The 26,937-nt window shown below is 45.4% G+C and overlaps 1 protein-coding gene across 1 annotated transcript in view; it reads left to right on the top strand.

Annotated features, from left to right (window-relative positions):
• The window catches only part of Ranbp10 (RAN binding protein 10), a 62,456-nt gene that overhangs the window by 4,063 nt on the left and 31,456 nt on the right, over positions 1-26,937 (top strand). Inside the window, exon 3 of the mRNA XM_041650275.1 lies at positions 20,629-20,681. Coding sequence (XP_041506209.1) covers positions 20,629-20,681 — 53 coding nt within the window. The remainder of the gene's footprint in view (positions 1-20,628; positions 20,682-26,937) is intronic.

Here is a 26,937-nt window from a genome sequence, read left to right as displayed (position 1 = left end):
GCTAGTGTGCAGGAACAGCCTGCTGGGTCTGCTATTGCACTCCTTCTCTGGGCTAGTGTGCAGGAACAGCCTGCTGGGTCTGCTATTGCATTCCTTCTCTGGGCTAGTGTGCAGGAACAGCCTGCTGGGTCTGCTATTGCACTCCTCTCTGGGCTAGTGTGCAGGAACAGCCTGCTGGGTCTGCTATTGCATTCCTTCTCTGGGCTAGTGTGCAGGAACAGCCTGCTGGGTCTGCTATTGCACTCCTCTCTGGGCTAGTGTGCAGGAACAGCCTGCTGGGTCTGCTATTGCACTCCTTCTCTGGGCTAGTGTGCAGGAACAGCCTGCTGGGTCTGCTATTGCACTCCTCTCTGGGCTAGTGTGCAGGAACAGCCTGCTGGGTCTGCTATTGCACTCCTTCTCTGGGCTAGTGTGCAGGAACAGCCTGCTGGGTCTGCTATTGCACTCCTCTCTGGGCTAGTGTGCAGGAACAGCCTGCTGGGTCTGCTATTGCACTCCTCTCTGGGCTAGTGTGCAGGAACAGCCTGCTGGGTCTGCTATTGCACTCCTTCTCTGGGCTAGTGTGCAGGAACAGCCTGCTGGGTCTGCTATTGCACTCCTTCTCTGGGCTAGTGTGCAGGAACAGCCTGCTGGGTCTGCTATTGCATTCCTTCTCTGGGCTAGTGTGCAGGAACAGCCTGCTGGGTCTGCTATTGCACTCCTTCTCTGGGCTAGTGTGCAGGAACAGCCTGCTGGGTCTGCTATTGCACTCCTTCTCTGGGCTAGTGTGCAGGAACAGCCTGCTGGGTCTGCTATTGCATTCCTTCTCTGGGCTAGTGTGCAGGAACAGCCTGCTGGGTCTGCTATTGCACTCCTCTCTGGGCTAGTGTGCAGGAACAGCCTGCTGGGTCTGCTATTGCATTCCTTCTCTGGGCTAGTGTGCAGGAACAGCCTGCTGGGTCTGCTATTGCACTCCTCTCTGGGCTAGTGTGCAGGAACAGCCTGCTGGGTCTGCTATTGCACTCCTTCTCTGGGCTAGTGTGCAGGAACAGCCTGCTGGGTCTGCTATTGCACTCCTCTCTGGGCTAGTGTGCAGGAACAGCCTGCTGGGTCTGCTATTGCACTCCTTCTCTGGGCTAGTGTGCAGGAACAGCCTGCTGGGTCTGCTATTGCACTCCTCTCTGGGCTAGTGTGCAGGAACAGCCTGCTGGGTCTGCTATTGCACTCCTCTCTGGGCTAGTGTGCAGGAACAGCCTGCTGGGTCTGCTATTGCACTCCTTCTCTGGGCTAGTGTGCAGGAACAGCCTGCTGGGTCTGCTATTGCACTCCTTCTCTGGGCTAGTGTGCAGGGACAGCCTGCTGGGTCTGCTATTGCACTCCTTCTCTGGGCTAGTGTGCAGGAACAGCCTGCTGGGTCTGCTATTGCACTCCTCTCTGGGCTAGTGTGCAGGAACAGCCTGCTGGGTCTGCTATTGCACTCCTTCTCTGGGCTAGTGTGCAGGAACAGCCTGCTGGGTCTGCAGGGCCACAGTGTCCAGGGACAGGCCTGGCGTGAACACACTGAGGCTAGAGAAGCAGGGCATGCTGGGTGCTAGCCTTGACTCTGTAATCTTGTTTGTCTGTAGAGTTGTGTGTTCCTAAGGTATTTATGAGTCCATTTTTTGTTGTCATGGTTGATTTAAATGATTTTATGTTTTTACTTTTAGTTACATGCATGTGTGTGTGTGTGTGTGGTTGGGTATGTGCATGTGAGCAGAATATGATGACAGATCCCCTGGACCTGGAATCACAGGTAGCTGTGACCTGCCTGACATGGTGCTGGGAATGGAACTCAGGTCAGGTCCTCTGGAAGAGAGAGCACTGATGCTCTTGTTGACTGAGGGCTTTCTCTAGCCCCTCACAGAAGGTTTTGTTTCTTTGCTTTAGGTGGTGGTTTGTTTGTTTGTTTGGTTTTGGTTTTTTGAGACAGGGTTTCTCTGTGTAACAGCCCTAGCTCTCCTGGAACTAGCTCTTGTAGACCAGGCTGGGACAAAGATCTGCCTGCCTCTGGCTCCCAAGTACTGGGGTTAAAGGTGTGCATAACACCGCCTGACTAGGTGGGGATTCTTTTGAGACAGTTTTGCTTTGTACAAACAAGTGTCTCCTAAGTGCCACAGAAAGGCTTATTTCTTTTTTTTTTTTTTTAGTTTTTCCGAGACAGGGTTTCTCTGTAGCTTTGGAGCCTGTCCTGGCACTAGCTCTTTTTTTTTTTTTTTTTTTTTGGTTTTTCGAGACAGGGTTTCTCTGTGGCTTTGGAGCCTGTCCTGGAACTAGCTCTCTAGACCAGGCTGGTCTCGAACTCACAGAGATCCGCCTGCCTCTGCCTCCCGAGTGCTGGGATTAAAGGCGTGCGCCACCATCGCCCGGCCTGGCACTAGCTCTTGTAGACCAGGCTGGCCTCGAACTCACAGAGATCCACCTGCCTCTGCCTCCCGAGTGCTGGGATTAAAGGCGTGCTCCACCACCGCCTGGCAGAAAGGCTTATTTCAAGGGGCTTATAGAGTTTTTCTTTCTTTTCTTTTTCTTTTTTTCATCCCGATGTGCCAAATATAAGAGAGCAGAAGCAAAGCCAGCAATAGATCAGCCTTGTCCACAGGGAGCCTGTGGCCTACTCAGTGGAGAGTAGACCTGAGAAGAGCCCTTCGTAAGAGGAGGCAGAGCTTGGGCACTGCAGCGAGGGATGAGTAAGAGTTCCCAGGAGGCACTATGGATCCATGAGTCTTGTGGGTAATTAGCTCCATGCCAGGGTGCGGGGCTTTTTGGCCTCTTCCCCTTTAGGAGGAGGACTCTGTAGAAGGAGCTAAGAGCTTGGCATAGATTGGTTGGCTTTGGCTGGATTTTGTCAAGTCATCAGAGTTGTGAACCGTGGGAGCAGGTCTGATAGGGTGAGGAGATGTCTCAAGCCCTGCCAGGGCTGCCCCTAGGAGATAAGGGGCACGTGGGTTGGCCTTTCCAGAAAGTTAAGTAGTCACTTTATGGACCTGTGGGTGTCCCCAGCTTTTAGTGATGACACATGGAGGGTGTGGCTGTCCTGGCTGACAGATGCTTCAGTGTGACCCTCAAAATAGACTGTAACATCATCCTGGTGGCAGAGGCCTCCTGACATGTGATGGGTGACTCTACCCAAGAAGAGCAGACTTAGCCTAGAGAACTAGGTAGTGTAGGGAGAGATGGGGTTCTCCTTAGCGAGGGTCCCAAATAGGTTACAGTCAACCAACTCTTGCTTGCTCGATCATGTAGCAGAACACTCACTCATTCACGCCACACACCAGGATGAACACTCATTGTCCTAGGTATGGGCTCCAGGAACACAGACACAAGGCCTTTCTGGAGAAAAGAGGGATACACCCCTGTGTGTGACCTCACAGGGGCAGAGAAATTGTTAGCCCATGGTATGTGCCCTAGCTGATTGGCCCCGAGGTTTCGTTTCCTTCTACCCCCCTGCGTTTAGGGGATGCTTCATAGAAGAGATGGTGACGAACAGTGGGAAGAGCAGCTGGAATGCTCAAGGGGAACAAAGTGAGAAGCAGATGCTTCGAGCAGAAGACACACAGATGTGTAGGCTGGCCTAGGGATGGTGACTTATGCTTGTAATCCTAACACTCATGTGGCAGAGGCAGGAAGATTGGCTTCAAGGCTAGCCTGGGACTATACAGAGAGTCCATGCTTGTTTGGGGAGAAACAATATTTGGGGCCAGGACTGAAGGACTGAGTAAGTAAGGGCCAGATGGAAAAATCCCTTGTGTATTGTGGCCAAAGATTTTGGACTTTGTTTTGAGGGCAGTTGTGTGTACAGACTCTGGCTAGGGCAGAAGACACCGCCATCTGGTCTACCAGGCCTCTGCTCAGAGTTCTGTCCGTGTGGGCCAGTGGTTTAGGTCCTTCACCTGGAATGTGATTTTCTTCTCGAGTGGTCCTTTCAAAGCGAGAATGAATCTCTGCTTATACTGTAATTGGTGGTTGATTTTGCCAGCTCCTCTTTCAAAGTCATCCAGGCATTTCTGTCTCATGAGTTAGGGTCACCCAAGTCTAGAGACAGCCTGCAGCTGGACCTCTCATTTGGGTCTCTGTGCATGGTTCAGGGCTGTTGAAGCTCCGTGGTTGTCTGTGGACTGGCTAATGCCTGCCCGTATGTCCCGAGGAGTAGGCGCCAGCGGTAGTGGAGTCCTGTTGTCCCTGAGCACCCCAAAGCGGGGTGGTGGTGGGGAGGACTACAAGTGACTGCTGAGCTTTAGGCTGCATCTTTCCTCGAGTTCTAAACAAGGTGCTGTTTCCTGTGATATGGAAATATGTGGGCTATGGAGCCTCCTGGGGTGATACATGACTTACTTATATTGTGGGTAGAAACTAGTTTGGGTATCTTGAAGTGTAGCTCTGGCATGGGTTGAGAAAGCTGAAACCACTTTCCTGGAGGGGACTCCCTGCTCATTTCCAGTTGCCATCTTCATCCAGCTATGAACTCAGCATAGGGAGCATGGCACTTTTTGTTTTTATTTTTTTCAAGACAGGGTTTCTTTGTGTAGCCCTCGCTGTCCTTGAACTAGCTCTGTAGACCAGGCTGGCCTTGAACTCACAGAGATCTGCCTGCCTCTGCTCCCAAGTGCTGGGATTAAAGGCGTGCTCCACTACTGCCTGGCAGCACTTGAATTTTTTAGGTTACTATTTATTTTATTTTCATGTTTGTGTGTGTGTGCGCGCATTACACCACATGTGTCGAAGTCAGAGGACAACTTAAAAGAATAGGTTCTCGTGCACCATGTGAGTCCTGGGGATGGAACTCAGCTCATCAGACTTTTCAGCAAGCTCCTTTACAAACTGAACCATATCACTGCCCCATGGGTGATGGTGGTAGTGGTTGGTTTTTTGTTTGTTTGTTTTCTCTTTTGTGTTTTTGGAGACAAGGTCTGGGCTATGTGGCCTTGGCTGGCCCAGACCAAGCTATGTAGACCAGGCTGACCTCAAACTCATAGAGATCCATCTACAGCACCATACTCTGGCCCCATGGGTTCTTTATAAGTTAAATCTTACTTGGTCAAGGGTCAGCCTCTAGGGAAATTCCTAGGAGAAATCTCCTCCTCACATCCCCATTGCTTCTTTGGTCTCTGGAATGCTTGGTTTATTTCTGTAGATGGGTTGGTACAAAAGGGGAAATCCCAGTTAGAGGGGAAGCCACGGTTTGTCAGGCTGAGTAGAGAGCATGAGTTTAGCGGAACACTGGAAAAGAGGGGGGTCCTGAGGAGGTCTGTGTGTGGTCAGGGGGCAAGTTGGAAAGAAGATGCGCATCTGAGAGGAAAGAGAGCTGATCTCAGTTGCTTTGGTCCTGATGTTTCATCAGCAGTAGTAACCCTGACCAGGACAGTCAGGAATGACAAATGTCAGGGCTCAAATACACCCCTAGACCCTCAGCTTCCGGGGCATACATGGATAACAGCATCCATTCTGGTCCAGACAGAGCCCCAGGATTTTATTTTATTTTATTTTTTTAAATATTTATTTATTTATTATGTATAATTATGTATACAATACTCTGTCTGTGTGTATGCCTGAAGGCCAGAAGAGGGCACCAGACCTCATTACAGATGGTTGTGAGCCACCATGTGGTTGCTGGGAATTGAACTCAGAACCTTTGGAAGAGCAGGCAATGCTCTTAACCACTGAGCCATCTCTCCAGCCCCCCCAGGATTTTATTTAATTAAAGTATACTAGGGAGTTGAATTTTTGATCACATTTTGAACGTGAGATGAAATCCACCAGCCTCGGGGCAGAGGTGATTGGAGGTGAGAAGCGGACAGCAGAGAAAGGGTAGCTGTGTCTAGATGGTCCGAGGGCTCAGGTTTTCTCTCTTCCAGGACAGTGCCAAGGTAGAGCTGTACCAAGAAGAGCAGAGGGGCAGCTTGTTTGCATTCTACTAACAAAGTCAAATCTCACTTACAAGTTGAGAGTCAGTCCGTAGTTGGCATGTACCCTTTTTATACAGTGTCTGGTGTCATTAGGTCTGTGGTGCTGACTGCTTATCAGTGGTTATATTCATTTTTTTCGTATAGTTTATTTATTTATTTTTTTAATTTATTTATTTATTAAAGATTTCTGTCTCTTTCCCGCCACCGCCTCCCATTTTTCTTATAGTTTATTTAACTTTATTTTTATGTGCATTGGTGTGAATGTATCAGCTTCCCTAGAACTGGATCTTCAGACAGTTGTGAGCTGCCATGTAGGTGCTGGGAATTGAACCGGGGTCCTCTGGAAGAACAGTCAGTGCTCTTAACTGCTGAGCATCTCTCCAACCCTCTTGTTTTATTTTTGAAACAGGGTTTTTCTAACAGCCCTGGCTGTGCCCGGAACTTGCCCTGTAGACCAGGCTTTCCTTGAGCTCAGAGATCCACCTGCTTCCTGAGTTAAAGTTCCTGGGATAAAGGTGTGTGCCACTACCCCCTGGCAAGACTTGTTTTCAAGACTGTTGACCATTTAGAGAAGGAGTCCAGGGGCTGGATAAATGGGTCAGAGGTTAAGAGCACTGGCTGTTCTTCCATGGGTCCTGAGTTAAATTCCCAGTACCCACATGGTGGCTTACAACCATCTATAATGGGATCTGATGCCCTCTTCTGTCACGCAGTCATACATGCAGATAGAATACTGTATACATAATAAATAAATAAATCTTGGGGCTGGAGAGATGGCTCAGAGGTTAAGAGCATTGCCTGCTCTTCCAAAGGTCCTGAGTTCAATTCCCAGCAACCACATGGTGGCTCACAACCATCTGTAATGAGGTCTGGTGCCCCCTTCTGGCCAGCAGGCATACACACAGACTATTGTGTACATAATAAATAAATATTAAAAAAATAAAAAAATTAAATAAATCTTTTTAAAAAAACAAACAAACAAACAAAAAAAAAAGCAAAAGAAGAAGAGCCCATGTATGAGCAACCTAGAGTCATCTATACCCTAAGCCACCTTTTTCTCTACGGGACATCTTGACTGAGGCCTTTTTGTGTTCTGGATTACACCCCCCAATAGTGCTGGGGCCTGTCATGCCCTCCTCTAAGTGAGCTGCATGGCTTCCTGGCAGTGGGCTATGGTTGCTGGAGGAACAAAATGCACATAGTAGTTGGTGCCATGATGGTCTGTGGTTTTGAGTGGGCTCATCAGACTATGAAATGAAATCCCCGGTGTCAAATATTAGCTCTCATTTCAGACCTAGTTCGTGTTTTATAGCCCTGCCCTAGAGTCTTCTCTGTTATTGAAGCCCTTGATTTCTTTTATCTGGGACAAGCTCTAATAGGAAGAAGATTGCCAGTCTGATGAGCCGTGGCTGATCAAGATGAAACTGTCAGGTGATTCCCCAGAGCTCTTTGGAGAGCTGAACCTTTGTTTTTTATTTTTCAAGACATAGTTTCTCTGTGTAGCCCTGGCTGTCCTGGAACTCACTCTGTAGATCAGGCTGGCCTTGAATTCAGAGATCTACCTGCCTCTGCCTCCCCAGTACTGTATGCAAAGGCATGATGCTTGAAGCCAGGCCCCTTTTTTTTTTTTTTTTGAATTAGAGAAGATAGACTCATTTCCCACGGCTCCCAAGAGCCGTCTTGGTACCAAGGCTCAGGCCTTTTTTTTCTTCCTTTGCATCACTTCCTACCAGAGCTATCCTATTAATAGAACTTTTAAGTCTAAAGCCTTGAAGTCCTATAGCAAAATATATTGGTTCCTTTACCTTATAGGTAATTATTGTTATTTGTTTTTTTGGTTTTTTGAAACAGGGTGTCTCTGTGTAACAGCCCTAGCTGTCCTGGAATTAGCTCTGTAGACCAAACTGGCCTTTAATTCACAGAGATCCGCCTGCTTCCCGAGTGCTGGTATTAAAATGTGCACCACCATTATTTAAAGTGCCCATAAGATCCACCTTCTACTACGTGGTTTGACCCACGCCTTTAATCGCCGCTTTGGAGTTCAAGGTCAGCTTAGTCTACAGACAAAGTTTTTTAGGACAGCCAGGGCTACACAGAGAAACCAAAACTGTCTCAAAACCAAAAACAAACAAAAAACTCTACCTTTTCTCCGAGAAGAAATTGAGAGACAGTGAGAAGATTCGGGCCTGTGTTTTTCACTATTCTCATTTGTTTTGTACGAGCAGAGAGGGGCTTCCTCTTCTGGCCCCGACACAATGCCAGAGTATAGGCCACTCCGAAGCTTTCCACAGAGCTGAACTAGGGCCCTCACTTGTCTTATCTGGAAAGGCCAGGTGAGGCTCCTCCCATCTGGTTTAGCTGAAAGGGTGTGACTGCTGACGATCTTCAACATAAAATGTGCTGTTTTTCTACTTTTTTTTTAGCTTGCTTACTTCTTTTCTTCTTTTTTTCTCCCTTTCCTTTTTCTTTTCCTTTGCTTTTCCCCTAGCTACCCTAGAGCTTGCTCTGTAGCCTGGGAGGGCCTCAAACTCAGAGATCCGCCTGCCTGTTCATCCCAGGTGCTGGGACTAAGGTGCACCACCAAGCCTGGCTAATTTAATTTTTACGTTGCTCTGGTTGTCCTCAAAGTAACTCTATTGACTAGGCTGAGCGATGCCCTGGATTAGAGGGTATGCCTCTATGCCTGCCTTGTTTGTTGTCTTTAATGGGTAATTCGGTGGTATTATTTAAGGTCACAATGTTGGATAACCGTTGCTACTGTCTATTTCTAAGACTTTTATTATCCCATTAAATAATAATTATTTCCAGTCTTAGTATAGTGGCACATACCTTTAATCCCAGTACTCAGGAGGCAGAAACAAGTGGATAAATTTGAGTTCAAGGCCAGACAGGATCACGAAGTGAGACTCTTTCTCAGACAGACAGAGTTCAGCACTACCCTCTTCTTCCCACCCCTGAATACATTTTTGTGTTTATGAATTTACCAATTTTAGATGATTTTATACAAATGGAATCCTACCAAATTAGTCCTATAGTGTCAGACATGGTTTTTTTAATATTTATTTATTTATTTATTATGTATACAACATTCTGCCTTGATGTATGCCCGCACGCCAGAGCAGGGCGTCAGATCTCAGTACAGATGGTTGTGAGCCACCATGTGGTTGCTGGGAATTGAACTCAGGACCTCTGGAAGAGCAGTCAGTACTCTTAACCTCTGAGCCATCTCTCCAGCCCCCCAGACATGTTTTGTGTAAAAATAATTTCAAGGTGTATGCTGTGGCATGCACCTGAACTTCATTCTTTTTATGACTGAGAAATTTCCCACTGTGTAGCTAGCTAGTTAGATGGCTAGGCACACAGCAAGACACATTTTGTGTGTCTGTTGGTGCGTTGAACATCTTTTCATGCACTGTTGTATATGGCTCCCTCTCCCTTCCTTTCCCTTCCTTCCTTTCTTCAGTTTTTATCCTAGGCTACTCTCAAGCTTACTGTGTATTCAAGGATGATGGTCTTGTCTTCTGGGTGCTGGGGTTTTAGGCTGTGCTGCCCTCCCCAGTTTATGCTGCCCTGGAGCTCAAACCCAATGCTTCATGTACACTAGGAGACGGGCTGTCGACTTAGTTACATCCTCAGCAGCAGTGTTTTATAAATCCTTCAACAGATGTCTATAGGACTGGTGAGATGGCTCAGGGGGTAAAAGCAGTTGCTGTATAAGTCTGAAAACCCAAGTTTGATCTCCAAAACCCATGATAGAAGGAGAGAACCAACCCTCTAGAATGGTTCTCTGTTTTCAGTATGAGTGCATGTGCCCTGGCCCAAATGCATCTGCATTTGTGCCTACGGTAATAATAAAATAAATAAAATAAAATAAAATAAAAATTACACAAAAAGAAACATCTATATAATTCTTTGCCTATTTCATAATTGGTTTGCTTTTTATTTGAATTATAAGGGATTTTTTTTCCCCCAAGACTGGGTTTCTCTATGTAACCCTGGCTATCCTGGAACTCAGTCTGTAGACCAGGCTGGCTTCAAATTCATAGAGATCTGCCTGCCACTGCCTCCCTAGCGCTGGGACTAAGGTGTGCACCACCACTTCCTGGGTCTTTTTTTTTTTTCTTAAACCTGAGGCTGTCTGATGCATTAGCACTTGCCTGGTTGGTACACTGTATGTAGACACACTGTTGTAGCACAGGCTGGCCTTGAATTCCTGGTCCTTCTACATCTGCCTCTTGAGGGCTGGAATTACTGGCATGGGTCACTATATCCTGCTAGTATTGTATTATTTTTGCAGTGAGTGCATGTGTGTATGTGTGTTTGTGTGTCTCTGGGCATGCGTGTGCAATGGTACAGGTGTGAAGGTAGAGGAAATTTTCAGGATTCAGTTCTCTCCTTCCACCATAGAATCCAGAGATTGAATTCAGGTCGTCAGGTTTGTGTGTGAATTGCTTGCACCTACTGAGCCGTCTTGCCTACATCCTTAGTTGACTTTTTAATTGCTCTTCTAAGATATATCCCATCTTGGGTTTGCATTTGGGTATGATACATTTGTAATAGTGCACAGCCATTATTGACATTATTCTGCTAAGAGTTACGCTAAGGTTAGAGCTGGGAAGGAGCTGAGAAGCCCTTTAGTCTAACTTCTCCTTTTCTGATAGGGAACCCGAGATGTGGGTTGAAACACAAGATCTGTGATCCCAAATTCGGGTGGAGTCTAAGAGCCCATCCTTTCAGAGTTGGGGTGTTACGTCTAAGGTCGCTGAGAAGTGTTCTGTCGGTCTGCTTTGTTTCATCTAGCCCAGACTGGCGGGGAGTTTGAAGGACAACTCAGAAGGCTGGGCATCAATTCCCGCCCCTCTCACAGCAGCATCCTCAGTGCTGGGATTAGAAGCGCACACCACACCTGACTTCCTGTCACTTTAAAATTGATCAGGGTCTGGCGGGATAGTTGGGCAGGTAAAGGTGTTTGCCACTAAGCTTGATGACCTAAGTTTGACCCCTGGGACTCACGTGATGGAAGGAGAACACTAGCTCATGTGAATTGTTCTCTGACCTCCACATGTGTATCATGGCACAAGTGCACACCCAAAATTAGTAAAGAAATATAGTGATTTTTTTTTCAAAAAACAAAATAAGCCGGTTTAGTGGAACATGCCAGTAGGATTTGCTAAAGGAGGCAGAGGTAGGAGGATCACTATTCAAGGCCAGCCTGGGTGGTATAACAAGCAGAGGCAGGCCAGTTCAAGGCCTATCTGGTCTATGGAATGAGTTATAGAACAGCCAAAGCTACTCAGAGACTCTGTTCAAAAAACCAAAATAAATTCTTCACATGCTTCCCTTCCAGAAGTAGGAAGGGTGCACTAGATTTGTTCCCTGTGTAGAAGGGGTTCCCAGCTCCGTTAGGAAACAACAGAGAAGGTGTCATGTCCCCCGCTAGCCTTGTTCAAAACTGGAGGGTCAAGAGTCCAGTGCTCTCGTTTCTAAGTCCTGTCCTCTGATATCACCAGGCATGACTGAGTTAGGAAAAAATCTCCAGTCTTTTGGGGCTCTGCTGAGCCTGACTCACTACAGCGGTGTCTTCTGAGAGTGAGCTCTGGGTTGTTCTTGGGCTGGGACCCAAGATGCCATTTCTGCTGTTTCTTCCAGTGCACTCTCAGCCCCCGTCAAGTTCAGGACGCTAGGTGTATGTGCTGAGGAGCTAATGAAAGCCACGTTCCCTGTCTGTCTCTTGCCACTGAAGGGCTATGCTGGGATGAACCAGAGATGGTTATAGCTGGCTCCTCAATGTGGTTGTTTTCACAATTATAAAAGTGATTCCAGGGCTTAGGGATGTTTCTTGGTAGACTGTTTGCCTAGCATGTCAAAGCCCTAGGTTTGATCCCTAGCACCATGTAAACTGGATGTGGCAGTCCATGTCTATGGTCCCAGCACTTGGGAGATAGAAGCAGAAGAGTCACAAGTTCAAGGCCAATCTTACTTTGGCTATGGTTAGTTAGGGGCCTTTCCTGCCCACCTACAGCTGTGGCTGCCCCTAGTCTCTACCTGGCTTGGTCCTGCAGTGCAGAGCCACAGTGGGGGTAGAGTGTCTCTTGTAGCTGCAGCTTGCATTGTGATTTTGGCAGTGAGCAGCAGAAACTGAGAAGTTAGAAACCAGCTCATGACCCAGCTACCATCTTAGAAACCAGCTCATGACCCAGCTACCATCAGGAACTTGTCTGTTGTCCCTCTGTACTTCCTGGCTGTCTCACTTCTTTGTTAAGTGTTATTTCCTCTGTTTTGCTGTCATATAGAAAGAAAAAAAAAGCAAATAAAAGCCGGGCGGTGGTGGCGCACGCCTTTAATCCCAGCACTCGGGAGGCAGAGGCAGGCGGATCTCTGTGAGTTCGAGACCAGCCTGGTCTACAAGAGCTAGTTCCAGGACAGGCTCCAAAACCACAGAGAAACCCTGTCTCGAAAAACCAAAAAAAAAAAAAAAAAAAAAAAAAAAAAAAAAAAAAAAAAAAAAAAAAGCAAATAAAATGGGTTTATTTTGCAGTTACTGGTGGGGTAAATTATACTCTCTCATATCTTTTTTTTTTTTTTTTTTTTTTTTTTTTTGGTTTTTCGAGACAGGGTTTCTCTGTGGCTTTGGAGCCTGTCCTGGAACTAGCTCTGTAGACCAGGCTGGTCTCGAACTCCCAGAGATCCGCCTGTCTCTGCCTCCCGAGTGCTGGGATTAAAGGCGTGCTCCACCACCGCCTGGCTCTCATATCTTCTGATGCCTGAAAAGAGAGCCCAGTGAGAAGCCAAACTTTTGGATCCGTTCTGTCACCTATTTAGGGGCTGACTCCCTTCTTCCCAGGCTGTATCTGGTAGTGTTCTTAGCATGGCTTGGCTTATTAGCAACAAGGAAGCAAATGTTCAAGACCTTTCTCCTTGGTAATGCTGAATAAACAGGCATTTGTTTTTAGATGTCCCAAGTTCAGGCCTTTGAGACTAGCCAGATTGATCTGATTCCCCTGCTGGAAGAACCTACAGTGACCTACTAGACAGAGTGGGTCATGTATACAGTAATCCACCTGCTTTCCCTGAGCACCAGCTCAGGTTGCTTCTGGTGACTGGCTGCACTGAGGCCTTTCTGGTTTCATGGTAACAGTTGATTAAGCAGGCCGAGAAACATGCCCATGGATCTATGGTGAACTTGGGAGCAGAGATGAGATTGGAATCGGAGCATGTCCAGTATATTTGTTGTTTGCAAGTAGGTTTCTCATTCAGGTGCTTGTGCTTGGTGTCAGTGTCAGTGCTAGAACAGAGTTGGGGGATGGCGGCCATGCCTTTTGCTGAGCATGTTGGCTTCAAACTTTCCAAATAAGTCCCAGTTGGCCTTGCTTTGGTGACTGGTTGTGCTGTTTAGTGTCTTAGGCTCTTTAAGCCCCTCCAAACCTAGAAGTTCACTGGTTCTAAAGAGTGGTTGGCTTTTTCCATGTCATTTCGTTCCTATTGCTTTACTTGGATGACTTTGGTATGGGTTTGCTTCTTCAGTCTGTGTCAGCTATCTGAGCAGTGTAGCCTTGCTACACCTCTTCTGTGGCTTTCCATTGACCTCCCGTGAAGCTTAAACTCCTTAATTTAGCATGTAGGCTGTGTACACAATCCCTATTTCCTGTCCAGCTTTGGTTCTTTATAAGTCTGCCCAGCCTAGAACTCAGCCGCATTGAACTTCTTTCAGTTCCTCTGCCCTGTGTCTGCTTCTTTGCCTTTTTATGCCTTTGCATATTCTGTTGCTTCTGCAGGGCACATGCTCTCTCTTGCTTCTCTTGCCTCCTTTACCAGGCTTAGCTCAGCTTTCACTTCCTCAGGGAACCCCGCCCTTCATGTCAGTACATCCTGGCTCTCTGGTTTAACCTTAACCTGACAGTGGTGGGACCGAGTGTAGGCCCTACCCTGTTCCCAGCTCTGTGCTGATCCTGTGGAAGGCTCGAATGAAATCTCAGGCTCTACGGAAGAAGGTACTGACATCATTCTTTTACTTGTGGTTATCCAGATACCCCTTCACGATTTGTTTAAGAAGCAGAAACTTGCTGGTGGTGGAATATACCTTTAATTCCAGCACTCGGGAGGCAGGAGCAGACAGATCTCTGTGAGTTTGAGACCAGCCTGGTCTACAAAGAGAGGACAGAGGGCTATTACACAGAGAAATCCTGTCTTGAAAAACCTAAAAAGCAAAACAAAAACCCCAGAAACATTTCTGCATTGAGTGGTCGAGGCGCCCTTGTCATAATCAGTTAACTGGGTGAGAGTTTAGTTCTAGGCTCCCTGTTTTGAGTCTTTTTTGTTGGTCTTCATGTCTATCTTTTGCTAGTCTTATACTTTTTGTTGTTGTTGCTGTTGTTTTAAGACAGGATTTCTCTATGTAACAGCTTTAGCTGTCCTGTAGCTCTTGTAGCCCAAGCTGGCCTCAAACTCATAAAGATCCACCTACCTGCCTCCCAAGTGCAGGGATTAAAGACATATGCCACTATGCCTGGCCTTTATTTTATCTTATTTTGAGACAGGGTCTCACTATGTAACCCTGACTGGCCTAGAACTTGCTATGTAGTTCAGGCTGCCATTGAATGCTCAGAGATTGCCTGCTTCTGCCTCCAGAGTGCTGGGATTAAAGGTGAGCACTCCAAGCCTCCTATATTTATTTTTTTGTCTTAACTGCTTTACCCAGAACTCTCAGTGTTCTGTTGAAGCAGTAATAGTGAGAGAGCATTATATTCCCAGTATTAGAGGATAAGCTGTGAGTCTTGTTACTGTTTTATGTTACTGTGTTAGGATTCTTTCTGTTCTCTGTTGAGTATAATTGGAAAGTAATTTTTGTTTTGTTTTGAGACAAGGTATCTATGTAGTTCTGGAGCTTGCCTTGTAGACCAGGCTGACCTTGAACTCACAGAGCTCCTCCTGCCTCTGCTTGAGTTCTGGAATTAAAGGCAATCACGCTTGGCCCAGATGTAATGTTTAAATATTTAAAATTTTATTTTGTTTGAGGAAGGGTAATTGCTATAGCTCAGGCTGGACTCATAGCTGCCTCAGCCTCCTGATTCTTTTTTTTTTAAATATTTATTGATTTATTATGTATACAATATTCTGTCTGTGTGTATGCGTGAAGGCCAGAAGAGGGCACCAGACCTCATCACAGATGGTTGTGAGCCACCATGTGGTTGCTGGGAATTGAACTCAGGACCTTTGGAAGAGCAGGCAATGCTCTTAACCTCTGAGCCATCTCTCCAGCCCCCTGATTCTTAAATTATAGGTGTGTGCCACTAACTTGGCTGATACGTAATTTCTTTATCCTATATGATTCACCCCTTAAAGTGTATAGTTGTGGATTGGGATTTATTTCAACAATACAGTCCTTGCTTGGTACTTTCAATGTACTCAAAAGGACCTCGACTGAGTGCTGGTATTGCAAAACCAAAAAGTGTGCAGTTCAGCACTTAGTATATTCAAAGGGTCCTTATGGCTCTTACCCTTGATTATCTCAGGCTGGTTGGATGATAGTCTTCAGTGCCTGAAAACTCACTAGAAAGTGGGAGCCTGCAGCTATTTTGAACAAAAAGTTGAGACAAGGTCTCTTTATGCATCCCTGGGTAGCTATGTAGTCAAGGCTGGCATTGGACTTTTGACATTCTGCCAGCCTCTTCCTTCCAAGTGCTGGGGAATTACAGTTGTGGGTGGCCACACCCATCTGGGAAACTTATTTCTCTCACTCTCTTTTTACCCCAGTGCTTGGGGTTTGTGTCTAGGCAAGTGCCCTGCCACATGTAGCCCAGCGCTATATGTCTTCTTGTAACTTTAGGGCACACTCCTTTGGAAAAAGACTTAGTGTTATCTGGTGTTTGAAGAGTTGGGGCCTTTTTCCTTTGGACCCTGACTCAGCTTTGACCTCATTTGTGTCTGCTAGTTGGGTTCCTGCGGGGCTGCTCCCCATGTCATTGACACCCAGAGGTGGCATGGTGCCCAATGTGAATGGTGTCAGCTTCCCCTGGCTACTCTGCACTTAACTCATCCAATCAGATCTTGAAGTTGAGCAGGAGTTTGTGCAGAGGCTCTCGGAAGTTTTCTAAGAAATGCCCTTCCTCCTGGGGGACACAGAGCCCATAGGAATGTGATGATGGCTACTTGCTGGAGAGAGAAGCTTCTTTTGTAGGAAGTAATAGCTTGTTCCTGTTTGTTTGTTTTCGAGACAGGGTTTTTTTTTGGAGCTTTTTTGGAGCTTGTCTTGGAACTCACTTGGTAGACCGGGCTGACCTCGAACTCACAGAGATCCGCCTGCCTCTGCCTCCTGAGTGCAGGGATTAAAGGAGTGCGCCACCACCGCCCGGCTTCATGTTTGGTTTTTTATAGTGCTGGAGATCAGACCCCAGGCTTTGTGCATGTTAGGCAAGTGCTGTATCACTGAGCTACACCTCAGCCCCCTAAAGCAGCTTGTGTTTGAGCATAGATGTCTTAGTGGTCTTTCCCCATGGAACATTGTAGAACCAGAACTTTGGCTGGTGACCAAACATAACTCTTCCTGCGGGATTCTTAATTAACCCTGTTTACACTAGCTTTAAGCTGTCAAGGGTCATTCAGGAAACAAATATGCTCTAAACCCAAGCTCTTCCTTTAGTTTCAGGAAACTCTTATGCCAGGAGTGGGACTACATGTAGTGTGGGATACAGGCTCAGGCCCTCACAATAGGACAGGATGAGTGGCCGCCTTCCAAGTTAGGGAACCTCCTGGCTGTGTTGTGCATTTTCGGTGGATGACTACAGGCTAGTTGAGTTGTTTACTGCTTAGTCAGCAAAGACATCAGGGGAATGGAGACCAGCTTTTGGCATCTTCTACCACATAAAGCCAGGAAGCTGATTATTTAGGCCGTTGTTTTTCTGGGGAAATGTGAAGGTTGTAATCTAATGGGGATCCTGCCAGCAGGCTCACACAGTGGCTCCCGATGGCCCTCGAAGCTGGCCCTTTCTTGCAGTCAGTATGTGTTTCTTGGAAGGGCTGAGCAGTTCTGTTCAGCCTTGGGCTGTGTATTGGGCCATGTCTTTGGCCTCAAAGGAGTTAACTCTGTGTCCCAAATAGTGCTTAAAATAAGGAAGACAAGTTTTCTTTGTGCTATGGATGCCCTCTATAAAATGTTGGTCCTCCCTGCATCTCCTTTAAGCACTGTGGACTAAATTAATTAGCTCTATGTGCTAGTCTGTGTCATTTGATACCTGTACAACATGATGGGGTTGCTGGTTTCAAAGGGAGATGGGTGGGTCAGAGCCTTGCATTCGTGTTTGCTATTCTTTTTGGGTATTAGAAGTTGTTCCTCCAAAATCCAGTGAATGGTACAGACAGTGAGAAAAAGGAAAGAGGGCATTAACTACATTTGAATGCCAGGCAGGGTCTGGGCTAAGGCTGACTATGGAATGGGATCCTGGGAGTGCTAGGAAGCAGGTGCATAGTACATTTGTACTAGAGGAGGAAGACTCTGAGATGAGATCAACATGGAAAGGATCTTGGTAAAGTCATAACACAAGCAATCAAGTGGCTATTGAAGTACCTGAGGCAAATTAAGGCAACTCTATGCAGCTCCTTCAGTTTTGGGAAGTGGGACGATGCCCAGTTAGTAAGAATGCCTTCTGTACAAGCACAAGGACTTGAGTTTGGGTCTCTAATATCCACACAGCAGTGCACGCCTGTAATCTCAGAACTGGGAAGCTGAAGACAGGAAGATCCTGTGACTTACAAACCAGCCATATAGCTGAACTAGTGAGCTCCAGGGTCAGTGAAAGATTGTCTTTAAAAAAAAAAAAGAGAGACCATTAAGGAAGACACCTGATGGTAAATTCTGGCTTCCACACACACGTGTACACACTACACACACACACCAATAGAAACTCTTTTTTTTGTTTTTGTTTTTTTGAGTCAGGGTTTCTCTGTAGCTTTGGAGCCTGTCCTGGAACTCAACTCTGTAGATCAGGCTGGCCTCAAACTCAAAGAGATCCGACCGTCTCTGCCTCCTGAGTGCTGGGATTAAAGGTGTGCACCATCACCATTGAGCAAAACTTTTTTTCATTATGGTAAAATTCACTTAACATAGTATTTGTCATCTTAACCTTTTAGAATGTACAATTCAATGATATTGAATACATTGCCATTCTTTTTTTTTTTTTTTTTTTTTTTTTTTTTTTTTTTTAAATATTTATTTATTTATTATGTATACAATATTCTGTCTGTATGCCTGAAGGCCAGAAGAGGGCGCCAGACCTCCCTACAGATGGTTGTGAGCCACCATGTGGTTGCCGGGAATTGAACTCAGGACCTTTGGAAGAGCAGGCAATGCTCTTAACCACTGAGCCATCTCTCCAGCCCCTACATTGCCATTCTTAGTCAATTGTAAAGTTACATCTTAGCCTCTTTGGATGGTGTTTTGGATGTTTTAAGTATTTCAGGCAACTCAGCTGCCTGTTGTAATGGTTTTTCGTGCTTAGAATCAGGTGTTTTATATTTGGCTTCTGCTCTTTTCTTTTACTCTTAAAAGATGATTTGGTTGGATGGTGGTGGCACACGCCTTTAATCCCAGCACCTGAGAGCCAGAGACAGGGGGCTCTTTGTAAGTTTGAGGCCAGCCTGGTCTACAGAGCAAGGACAGCCAGTGCTATTACACAAAGAAACTCTGTCTCAAGGAGAAAAAAAGATGATGATGGTTTGATTTTTTTTCTTAAGATTTATTTATTTATTTATTTAATGTGTATTGGTATTTTGCCTGAATGTGGATTTATGTGATTTGTGTTAGATCCCCTGTAACTGGAGTTACTGACAGTTGTGAGCTACCATGTGGGTGCTGGGAATTGAACCCTGGTCCTCTGGAAGTACAGTCAGTACTCTTAACCGCTGAGCCGTCTCTTCAGTCCTAGCCATCTTTCCAGCCACAGAGGGCTTGATTCTTTTATTTTTAAGTTCTTGAGTTACCCATTTCCCTCTATACCACAAACACTTAGACTGAAAAAGAGATTTCCTTTTTTGGCTTACCTCTTCTTATGAGTGCTGCTAATACTTCTTTGGAAGTTGCCACAGGAAGGGCCCCACCTTGCCTTGCATACCTTACTTAGGTACCTAGGGTGGAACAATTTTGTGTGTGTGTGTGTGTGTGTGTGTGTGTATGGGGGATGATTTTGGTTTTGGAAGCTCAAACTTCAACACCTCCCTGCTGTGTGTGATCTAGGAGGCTAGCCATAAATGCACAGGGAAGGTAATGTGTATATGTTTTGAGGAAACTGTGTTTGGGTCCCGGATGATCCAGAGTAGATTCTGCCTGGCTGTACTTTTTCAGTATTACTGCTCCTTGCTAATGACAAAGTTTGACCTTGCATTGTGCTGCCATTCATTCCCTAATTCATAGGTACTTTTAAGGAGTTGCTTCTCCTGCCAAAGGATTGGAGGTCATGATTTTAGTACACTTTAGCAGTTAGTCATGGTTACACACAATATCCCTTATTTTCTTTTAAAGGAAAATTTAAAATCATCTGTGTTTATTTTGTGTGCTTGCATGTGTACACAGATCTGGAAGTCAGAGGGAGACATTTGAGAGTCAGTATTTTCTTTTCATTGTATGGGTCCCAGAGGTGGAATTCAGGTTTCAGCTTGGTGGCAAGTGCCCTTGCCTGATGAGTAATCTTAGTGGTCCTCTGTTTTTAGTGGCAAAGATATTAAGATGCTTCCATTGGAAATAAAAAGGTTAGTTAGATGTGGTGGCACACACTTTAAATCCCAGCACTCGGGTGCAGAAGCAGGCAGATCTCTGTGAGTTCAAGGCCATCCTGGCCTCGTGAGTTCCAGGACATTCATAACTACACAGAGAAACCCTGTCTCAATCAATCAATCAATCAATGGATGGAAAAGCAAAAGTTTGTACTTAGATAAGAGAAATCAAGCCCGGTGGTGGTGGCGCACGCCTTTAATCCCAGCACTTGGGAGGCAGAGGCAGGCGGATCTCTGTGAGTTCGAGACCAGCCTGGTCTACAAGAGCTAGTTCCAGGACAGGCTCCAAAACCACAGAGAAACCCTGTCTCGAAAAAAAAAAAAACAAAAAAAACAAGAGAAATCAAAAGATGAAAGTTCTCTGAGAACCATTAGTGTATTGAAAAAGTCTATAGACATTCCTTTTCTTATTTTTGTGTTCTACTAAGAACTCTTTGAGAAGGGAGATAAATTGATTTTATTTTTTTCCTACTAAATATTTTTTATTTTATTTATTTATTTTTTCTTTATTTATTAAAGATTTCTGCCTCCTCCCCTCCACCGCCTCCCATATCCCTCCCCCTCCCCCAATCAAGTCCCCCTCCCTCATCAGCCCGAAGAGCAGTCCGGGTTCCCTGCCTTGTGGGAAGTCCAAGGACCTCCCACCTCCTTCCAGGTCTAGTAAGGTGAGCATCCAAACTGCCTAGGCTCCTACATAGCCAGTACGTGCAGGCAGTAGGATCAAAACCCAGTGTCATTGATCTTGACTTCTCAGCAGTCCTCATTGTCCGCTATGTTCAGCAAGTCCGGTTTTATCCCATGCTTATTCAAACCCAGGCCAGCTGGCCTTGTTGAGTTCAAGATAAATTGATTTTAGCTAGCATATAAAATAATGAGTATCATCATGGCCTCTTCATACATATGTGTTCCACTTTGTTTTCATTAGTTCCCTATTTGCTTTTTTAAGGTACATGGGAATTGGACTCTCAGCTCAAGGCGTCAACATGAACAGACTACCTGGTGAGTCACTATTTAAGAAAACATTGTTCTGCTCTCTTCTGTCCTGCTCTGTTGGAGTGGCTGAAGACTGGGGAGGGTCTTGTTTGCAGGATATCCAGCCATGGTCATTGAGTTGGGACATCTTCCATTTCAAAGATTAATTGGTGGAGGCTGCAGAGACAGTCTGGCAGTCAAGAGTGCTTCCTGCTTTTCCAGAGGACTTGAGTTCAGTCCTCAGCACCCATGTCAGTGGTCACAGCGGCTTCCTTGGACCCCCGAATCCACACTCAAGACATACACACAGTCACACATAATTAAAAATAGAAATCTTAAAAAAGATTGACAAGTGTCGTCCCTTATGGAATTTGGACTGTTTACTGTTAAATGAAGTGACCTGACCTTAATCGCCTTGGGGCTACGCCTCAGTAACCCTCATTCCCATTGGTTGTTGCCAGCCCGGGACTCAGGCATGTGCCAGGAGGCATGTACTGCCAAGCCTGGCTCCTTCATTGCTTGTTACTTCACCACATTAAAGATCAAAGTCTTTAAGTGGTTTCCCACGTGGAACCTAGTTGAGGTGAATTCTGAATAAATAAGAGATGTGATTAAGATATTTGGATTTGTAGCTGTGAGTTCACAGCGGCTTCAGATTAGTGAAGTATCCTGGGTTCTGCATCTACTAGTCTTACATGCTTCCAGTTGTTTTTGGCCCCGCTGTTCATTCCTCGTTCTGCTGGAGCACGGCTGCAGAGACAGAGCCTACCCTAAGAGCTTCCAGGTGGTGTTTGCCTTAAGTGGCAGAGGTGGCATGACATGAGCTGCCCTGATACCATCACAGAGGCAAGCAGTGTCCTGGTGATTTTGCCTTGGATTCCTTGTGCTGGTATCACGGAAGACAGCTGGCTTTTCTAAAGAGGGAGCGCACTTCAGTGCCCTTTCCTAACAGCTCCCATCCTCACTCACCACGGAGTTGTCTACAACAGACTGATTTCAAATGCAATCTAGACTTGCTCTGAATTCAACTAATTTTCAGGAATTTGGCTTTTCTCTTTTTGTCTTTTTGCTTTAATGTGGTGGAAAGCAAACTTTTGTGTTATTAATCAGAATCTGTAAGTTAGATGTAGCCTAACTTTTTAGCTCTTACACAGATCGGTTTCTTGCTTTCAGTGTGATTTTTGAACTTTTGTACTGTTCTGGTAGTGGAGAAAAGAGATTTTGTTGTTGGAGACAGAGTCTAGTTGTATAGCTCAAGCTAGCCTTGAATTTGAGATTTTTCCTGCCTCTGCTTCCCAAGTGTTGGCATCTAGATGGGCACCACCATGCCCTGCTTGCCCTTGCCCTCATTTCCACTCTGACTGCTATCTTCATTGTTCCCCACCATATCTGAACTCTGCCTGATAATTCCATGGTTGGAAATAATCAGACTGATTCTAGGTAGGGCTTCTTGGGAAGGATGGACACTCCTGACTTGCCTAGGATGCAGATCTAGCTTAGGGCAGTATATGGATAGAGTGGAGGGTTTCTTCCTGGGTATGACAGTGGGCTGGTTTATCATTGTTCAATTTACTGCTGCGTTTGGAAGGTTAGAATACAAGAGTGTACTTTCAACCTTTCTGAGATTGCTCTGTGTGTGTGGGGTGTGTTCTTTAAACTGAAAACGTCATCATTTATTAACAGTTAGACCCCAAACTCCTTGCAAGTGTTTTGGCAGGGAGGCAGCCTTCCTGCCCACTGTTTTTGATTTCCAAGAGGCCCTTGAAGACTAATTGGGTTGTTTGGATGTGTGATTGATGGGAGGAGACTGGTAATGGCTTTGGCTGGGTCCAAATTTTGAGTCTTTGTTATTACCTTTAGATGAGATGTTTGAGAGATAATATATCTTCTGGCCTGCTGGCCACCTGGTGAGCGTCTGTATCTGTAGCCAGTGCTCACTTGTCCACATAGACTCAAAGCTTTATGAATATTTACTTGTTTAATTTTTTTTCCCAAGACAGGGTTTCTTTGAGTAGCATTGGCTATCCTGGAACTCACTCTAGAGCAAGCTGGCGTCAAACTCACAGAGATCCACCTTTCTCTGCCTTCCAACTGCAGGGGCTGAAGGTGTGCATGACCACCTCCTGGCTTAGATTTTTTTTTTTCCCTTGAGATAGGTTCCCTCTATTATGTTTTTCTGGCTGTCTTGTAGACAAGCTGGCCTTAAACACATAGAGGTCCACCCGTCTCTGTCTCCCAGGTGCTGGTATTCAAGGCATATGCAACCACACCCCACTCAGATATCCCTTTTGAGATCAGTGTGTACATATATACTTGATGGTCATGTTCGGTGTTTGTTCACCATTAGTGGACCCAGTGAAGCCAATTTGTTTGCATATACTATAACTACAAACCTTTCTGCCTATTGGAAATATGTGTTCATGGGGGAAGGGGTTTGTTTTGAGACAGGCTGGCCTTGAACTCAGTCTTCCAACCTTTCTCTCTGCTGGGATTACAGGCTTACCACACAATGCCTGGATATTTTTCTTTAAATTAAAAATTTTCTTCTCCTGGGGTATTGAACCTAGGACTTTGAATATCCTAGGCAAATGCTCTCCCACTGAGCTATCTACTCAGCAGAGTTTGCTCTTTTGACCAGTCTTAGAAACATCTTTGTGCAGACTGCTTGTTATTTCTTCCAGTGTTGTTTAGGGAGGGGTGTTAATATTTTAATATAGTAAAGATGTCAGAGTTTTTATATTTGTCTAGAATAAATCTTTTCTGGGGGAACAGGAGATAGGAAAGCAGAGTCTCATGTATACCAAGCTAGCCTCAATCTCTCTATATAGCTGAGTGATTTTGAACTCTGATTCTCCTGTCTCCGAGTAAGCTGCCATTATGAGCCTATACTACCACACCCCATTTTGTGCTAGGCCAGTTTGGAACTAGCAAGCTCAACAAACAACATTTTAATTAACTGTTCCAAAATGCTGTACTGACATTTTTTCTTATTATTCTTTCTTTCTTTCTTTTTTCTTTTCTTTCTTTCTTTCTCTTTTTTTTTTTTTTTTGGTGGCTTTTTGAGACAGGGTTTCTCTATGTAGCCTTAGCTGTCCTGGAACTAGCTTTGTAGACCAGATTGGCCTCAAATTCACAGAGATTCACCTGCCACTTGGATTAAAAGCATGCATCACCACCACCTGACCATATTGACATTTTAAATTTGTAGGGCTGGAGAAATGGCTCAGTGGTTAAGAGCATTGACTGTTCTTCCAGAGGACCTGAGTTCAATTCCCAGCAATCACATGGTGGCTCACAACCATCTGTAATGAGATCTGGCGCTCTCTTCTGGCCTGCAGACATACATGGAGGCAAAATGTTGTATACATAATAAATAAATCTTTAGAAAAATTTGTAATGCATACACAAAATTCATGTGTTAGCATAGGAAACCTTAATTTCACTGAAAATAAGTCTTCCAAACCAGAAATGGCATACATCTCTCCATTTTTAATTTATTGTAATTATTGTTGTTGCTGCTTTTGTTTTGTTCTGAAATATGGTCTCACTATGTATCCCAAGCTGGTTTCAAACTAGACTTTTGCCTACCTTAGCCTCTTGAGTTCTCTGAGTCCTGGGATGATAGGTATGTGTTTCCATGCCCAGCAGGAACTAATGGTGTCTTAGCCAGACTATTCAAGTTTGCTTAGTGGTTGGTCATATTTTGTTTGTTTCTCTCTCTTTTTCTTTTCTTTTTTCTTTTCTTTTCTTTCCTTCTTTCTTTCTTTCTTTCCTTCCTTCCTTTCTTCTTTCTTTCTTTTCTTTTTTTTTAATTTATTTATTTATTAAAGATTTCTGTCTCTTCCCCGCCACCGCCTCCCATTTCCCCCCCCTCCCCCAGTTAGGTCCCCCCCCCCATCAGCCCGAAGAGCAATCAGGGTTCCCTGCCCTGTGGGAAGTCCAAGGAACCCCCACCTCCATCCAGGTCTAGTAAGTTGAGCATCCAAACTGCCTAGGCTCCCACAAAGCCAGTACGTACAGTAGGATCAGAAACCCATTGCCATTGTTCTTGAGTTCTCAGTAGTCCTCATTGTCCGCTATATTCAGAGAGTCCGGTTTTATCCCAGGCTTTTTCAGCCCCAGGCCAGCTGGCCTTGGTGAGTTCCCAATAGAACATCCCCATTGTCTCAGTGTGTGGGTGCACCCCTTGCGGTCCTGAGTTCCTTGCTCGTGCTCTCTCTCCTTCTGCTCCTGATTTGGACCTTGAGATATATGTCTGGTGCTCCAATGTGGGTCTCTGTCTCTGTCTCCTTTCATCGCCTGATGAAGGTTAATATTCAGGAGGATGCCTATATGTTTGTCTTTGGATTCACCTTCTTATTTAGCTTCTCTAGGATAGCGAATTATAAGCTCAATGTCCTGCTCAACTATGTTCATAGCAGCATTGTTTGTAATAGCCAGAACCTGGAAACAACCTAGATGCCCTTCAATGGAAGAATGGATGAAGAAAGTATGGAATATATACATATTAGAGTATTACTCAGCAGTAAAAAACAAGGACTTCTTGAATTTTGCATACAAATGGATGGAAATAGAAAACACTATCCTGAGTGAGGTAAGCCAGACCCAAAAAGAGGAACATGGGATGTACTCACTCATATTTGGTTTCTAGCCATAAATAAAGGACATTGAGCTTATAATTCATAATTCTTTCTTTTCTAAGATAGGGTTTCTCTGTGTTACCACCCTGGCTGTTCTGGAACTCACTCTATGAATCAGGCTGGCCTTGAACTCTCAGAGATCATTCCCCCCCCCCCCCCCCGTGCTGGGATTAAAGGCGTGCGCACCACAGCCCAGCTGGTGCAGGAATGTTTAATGAGGGGAGAGACAGTCGTAGAGGTTGTGAATCCTGCTTCTCGGTCGTTTGTTTGGGCGATATTGAGGCTTAGATCTGAACGATGACATGGGAATGGCTGTCCCTTTGAGTAAACATACATATTTTCTGATGGGGTGCATGGTTCCCTGGGGGAGAATGGTGATGGTGGTCTCCTCCACCTTCTCCTTCTTCAATAAGCAGCTGGGGGGGGGGCTACAGAATTGCTTTGTATAGGCAAGATGTTAACCAACTAATTCACCCTAACTCCGTGTAGAGGAAGGAGAACCAGAGGAATTGAAGCTGGGGCTCTTGGGCAGTAAGAACTTCAGAAAATTCAGCTGGTCAGGGAACTGTAACAAGTAGTCAATTATAGTTTACATAAAGACTATTTTCTCACCCTAAGATAGTAACTGGAAGCATTTACTCCTAAGTGGAATGGGATCTCAGTAATGAGGTTGTGGGTTTGGTCCCCAGTACTGCCCATTCCTGAAAGTAGGCAGTTATGTTTTAAATGTGTGTATACTGAGATAACAGAATATATCTGGTTTGTTTGAAAAAACTCCTGCTAGGTCATTGGGAGAGGTCCTTATGTTGATGGCTGTATATGAAGATTACTTTTTCTTTTTGAGGGTGGTGATGGGAGTTGGACGCAGGATCTTGCACTTGCTAACTCTACTGCTTCACATATACCACTCAACCTATATAGATTATTTCTGTTTTCAAGTTTAGAAAAACAGCTAGACTGGGCTGTGGTGGCGCACACCTTTAATCCCAGCACTCGGAAGGCAGAGACAGGCATATCTCTGTGAGTTTGAGGCCAGCCTGGTCTACAAGAGCTAGTTCCAGGACAGCTAGGGCTACACAGAGAAACTTTATCTTGAAAAACTAAAAACCAGAAGAAAATAAGAAAAGAAAAGCTTAGGTGGGCTGGAGATGGGCTCAGTTGGTAAAGTGCCAGCTACACAAGCTTCAAGATCTGAGTTTGAATCTTCAGAACCCATGTAAAAACTGGGTGTGGGGGCAGACATATGTAACCCCAGTGCTGTGGTGTGTGTGTGTCAACAGGCAAATCCCTAAAATGCACAGACTAGCCAAGCTAGCTGAGGCAGACCGTGCCTCAAAGGTTCAGCGGGAGACCCTGTCTCAAAATAGAAAAGATGAGTGACTGAGTAAAGACATCCAGGGTTGAGCTCTGCCCACTGCCTTCTGTGCATGTATTCTCCTGCATGCAGGTGTACCCACGTTGACAAGTGCATGTATCCCTCTTCCTGAACAGCATACACACAAAACAAAACAAACAACAACAAAACTTAGGAGTCAATAAGTCTTAGAGAAAGCATTTTGTTTTGTTTTGAGGGCTGTTTGGGTGAGAAATCAAAGCATGTTGGGTTTGTGAGTGCAGGGTTTGTTCTCAGCATGTCGTTAAGG

The sequence above is a fragment of the Microtus oregoni genome, unplaced genomic scaffold (assembly GCF_018167655.1).
Source record: "Microtus oregoni isolate MIOR12 unplaced genomic scaffold, Mior012 000004F_ref0000308, whole genome shotgun sequence".
NCBI classification, from domain to species: Eukaryota; Metazoa; Chordata; class Mammalia; order Rodentia; family Cricetidae; genus Microtus; species Microtus oregoni.
Note: the sequence above shows the minus strand (reverse complement) of the source record. Positions and strands in the feature narration are given on the sequence as shown.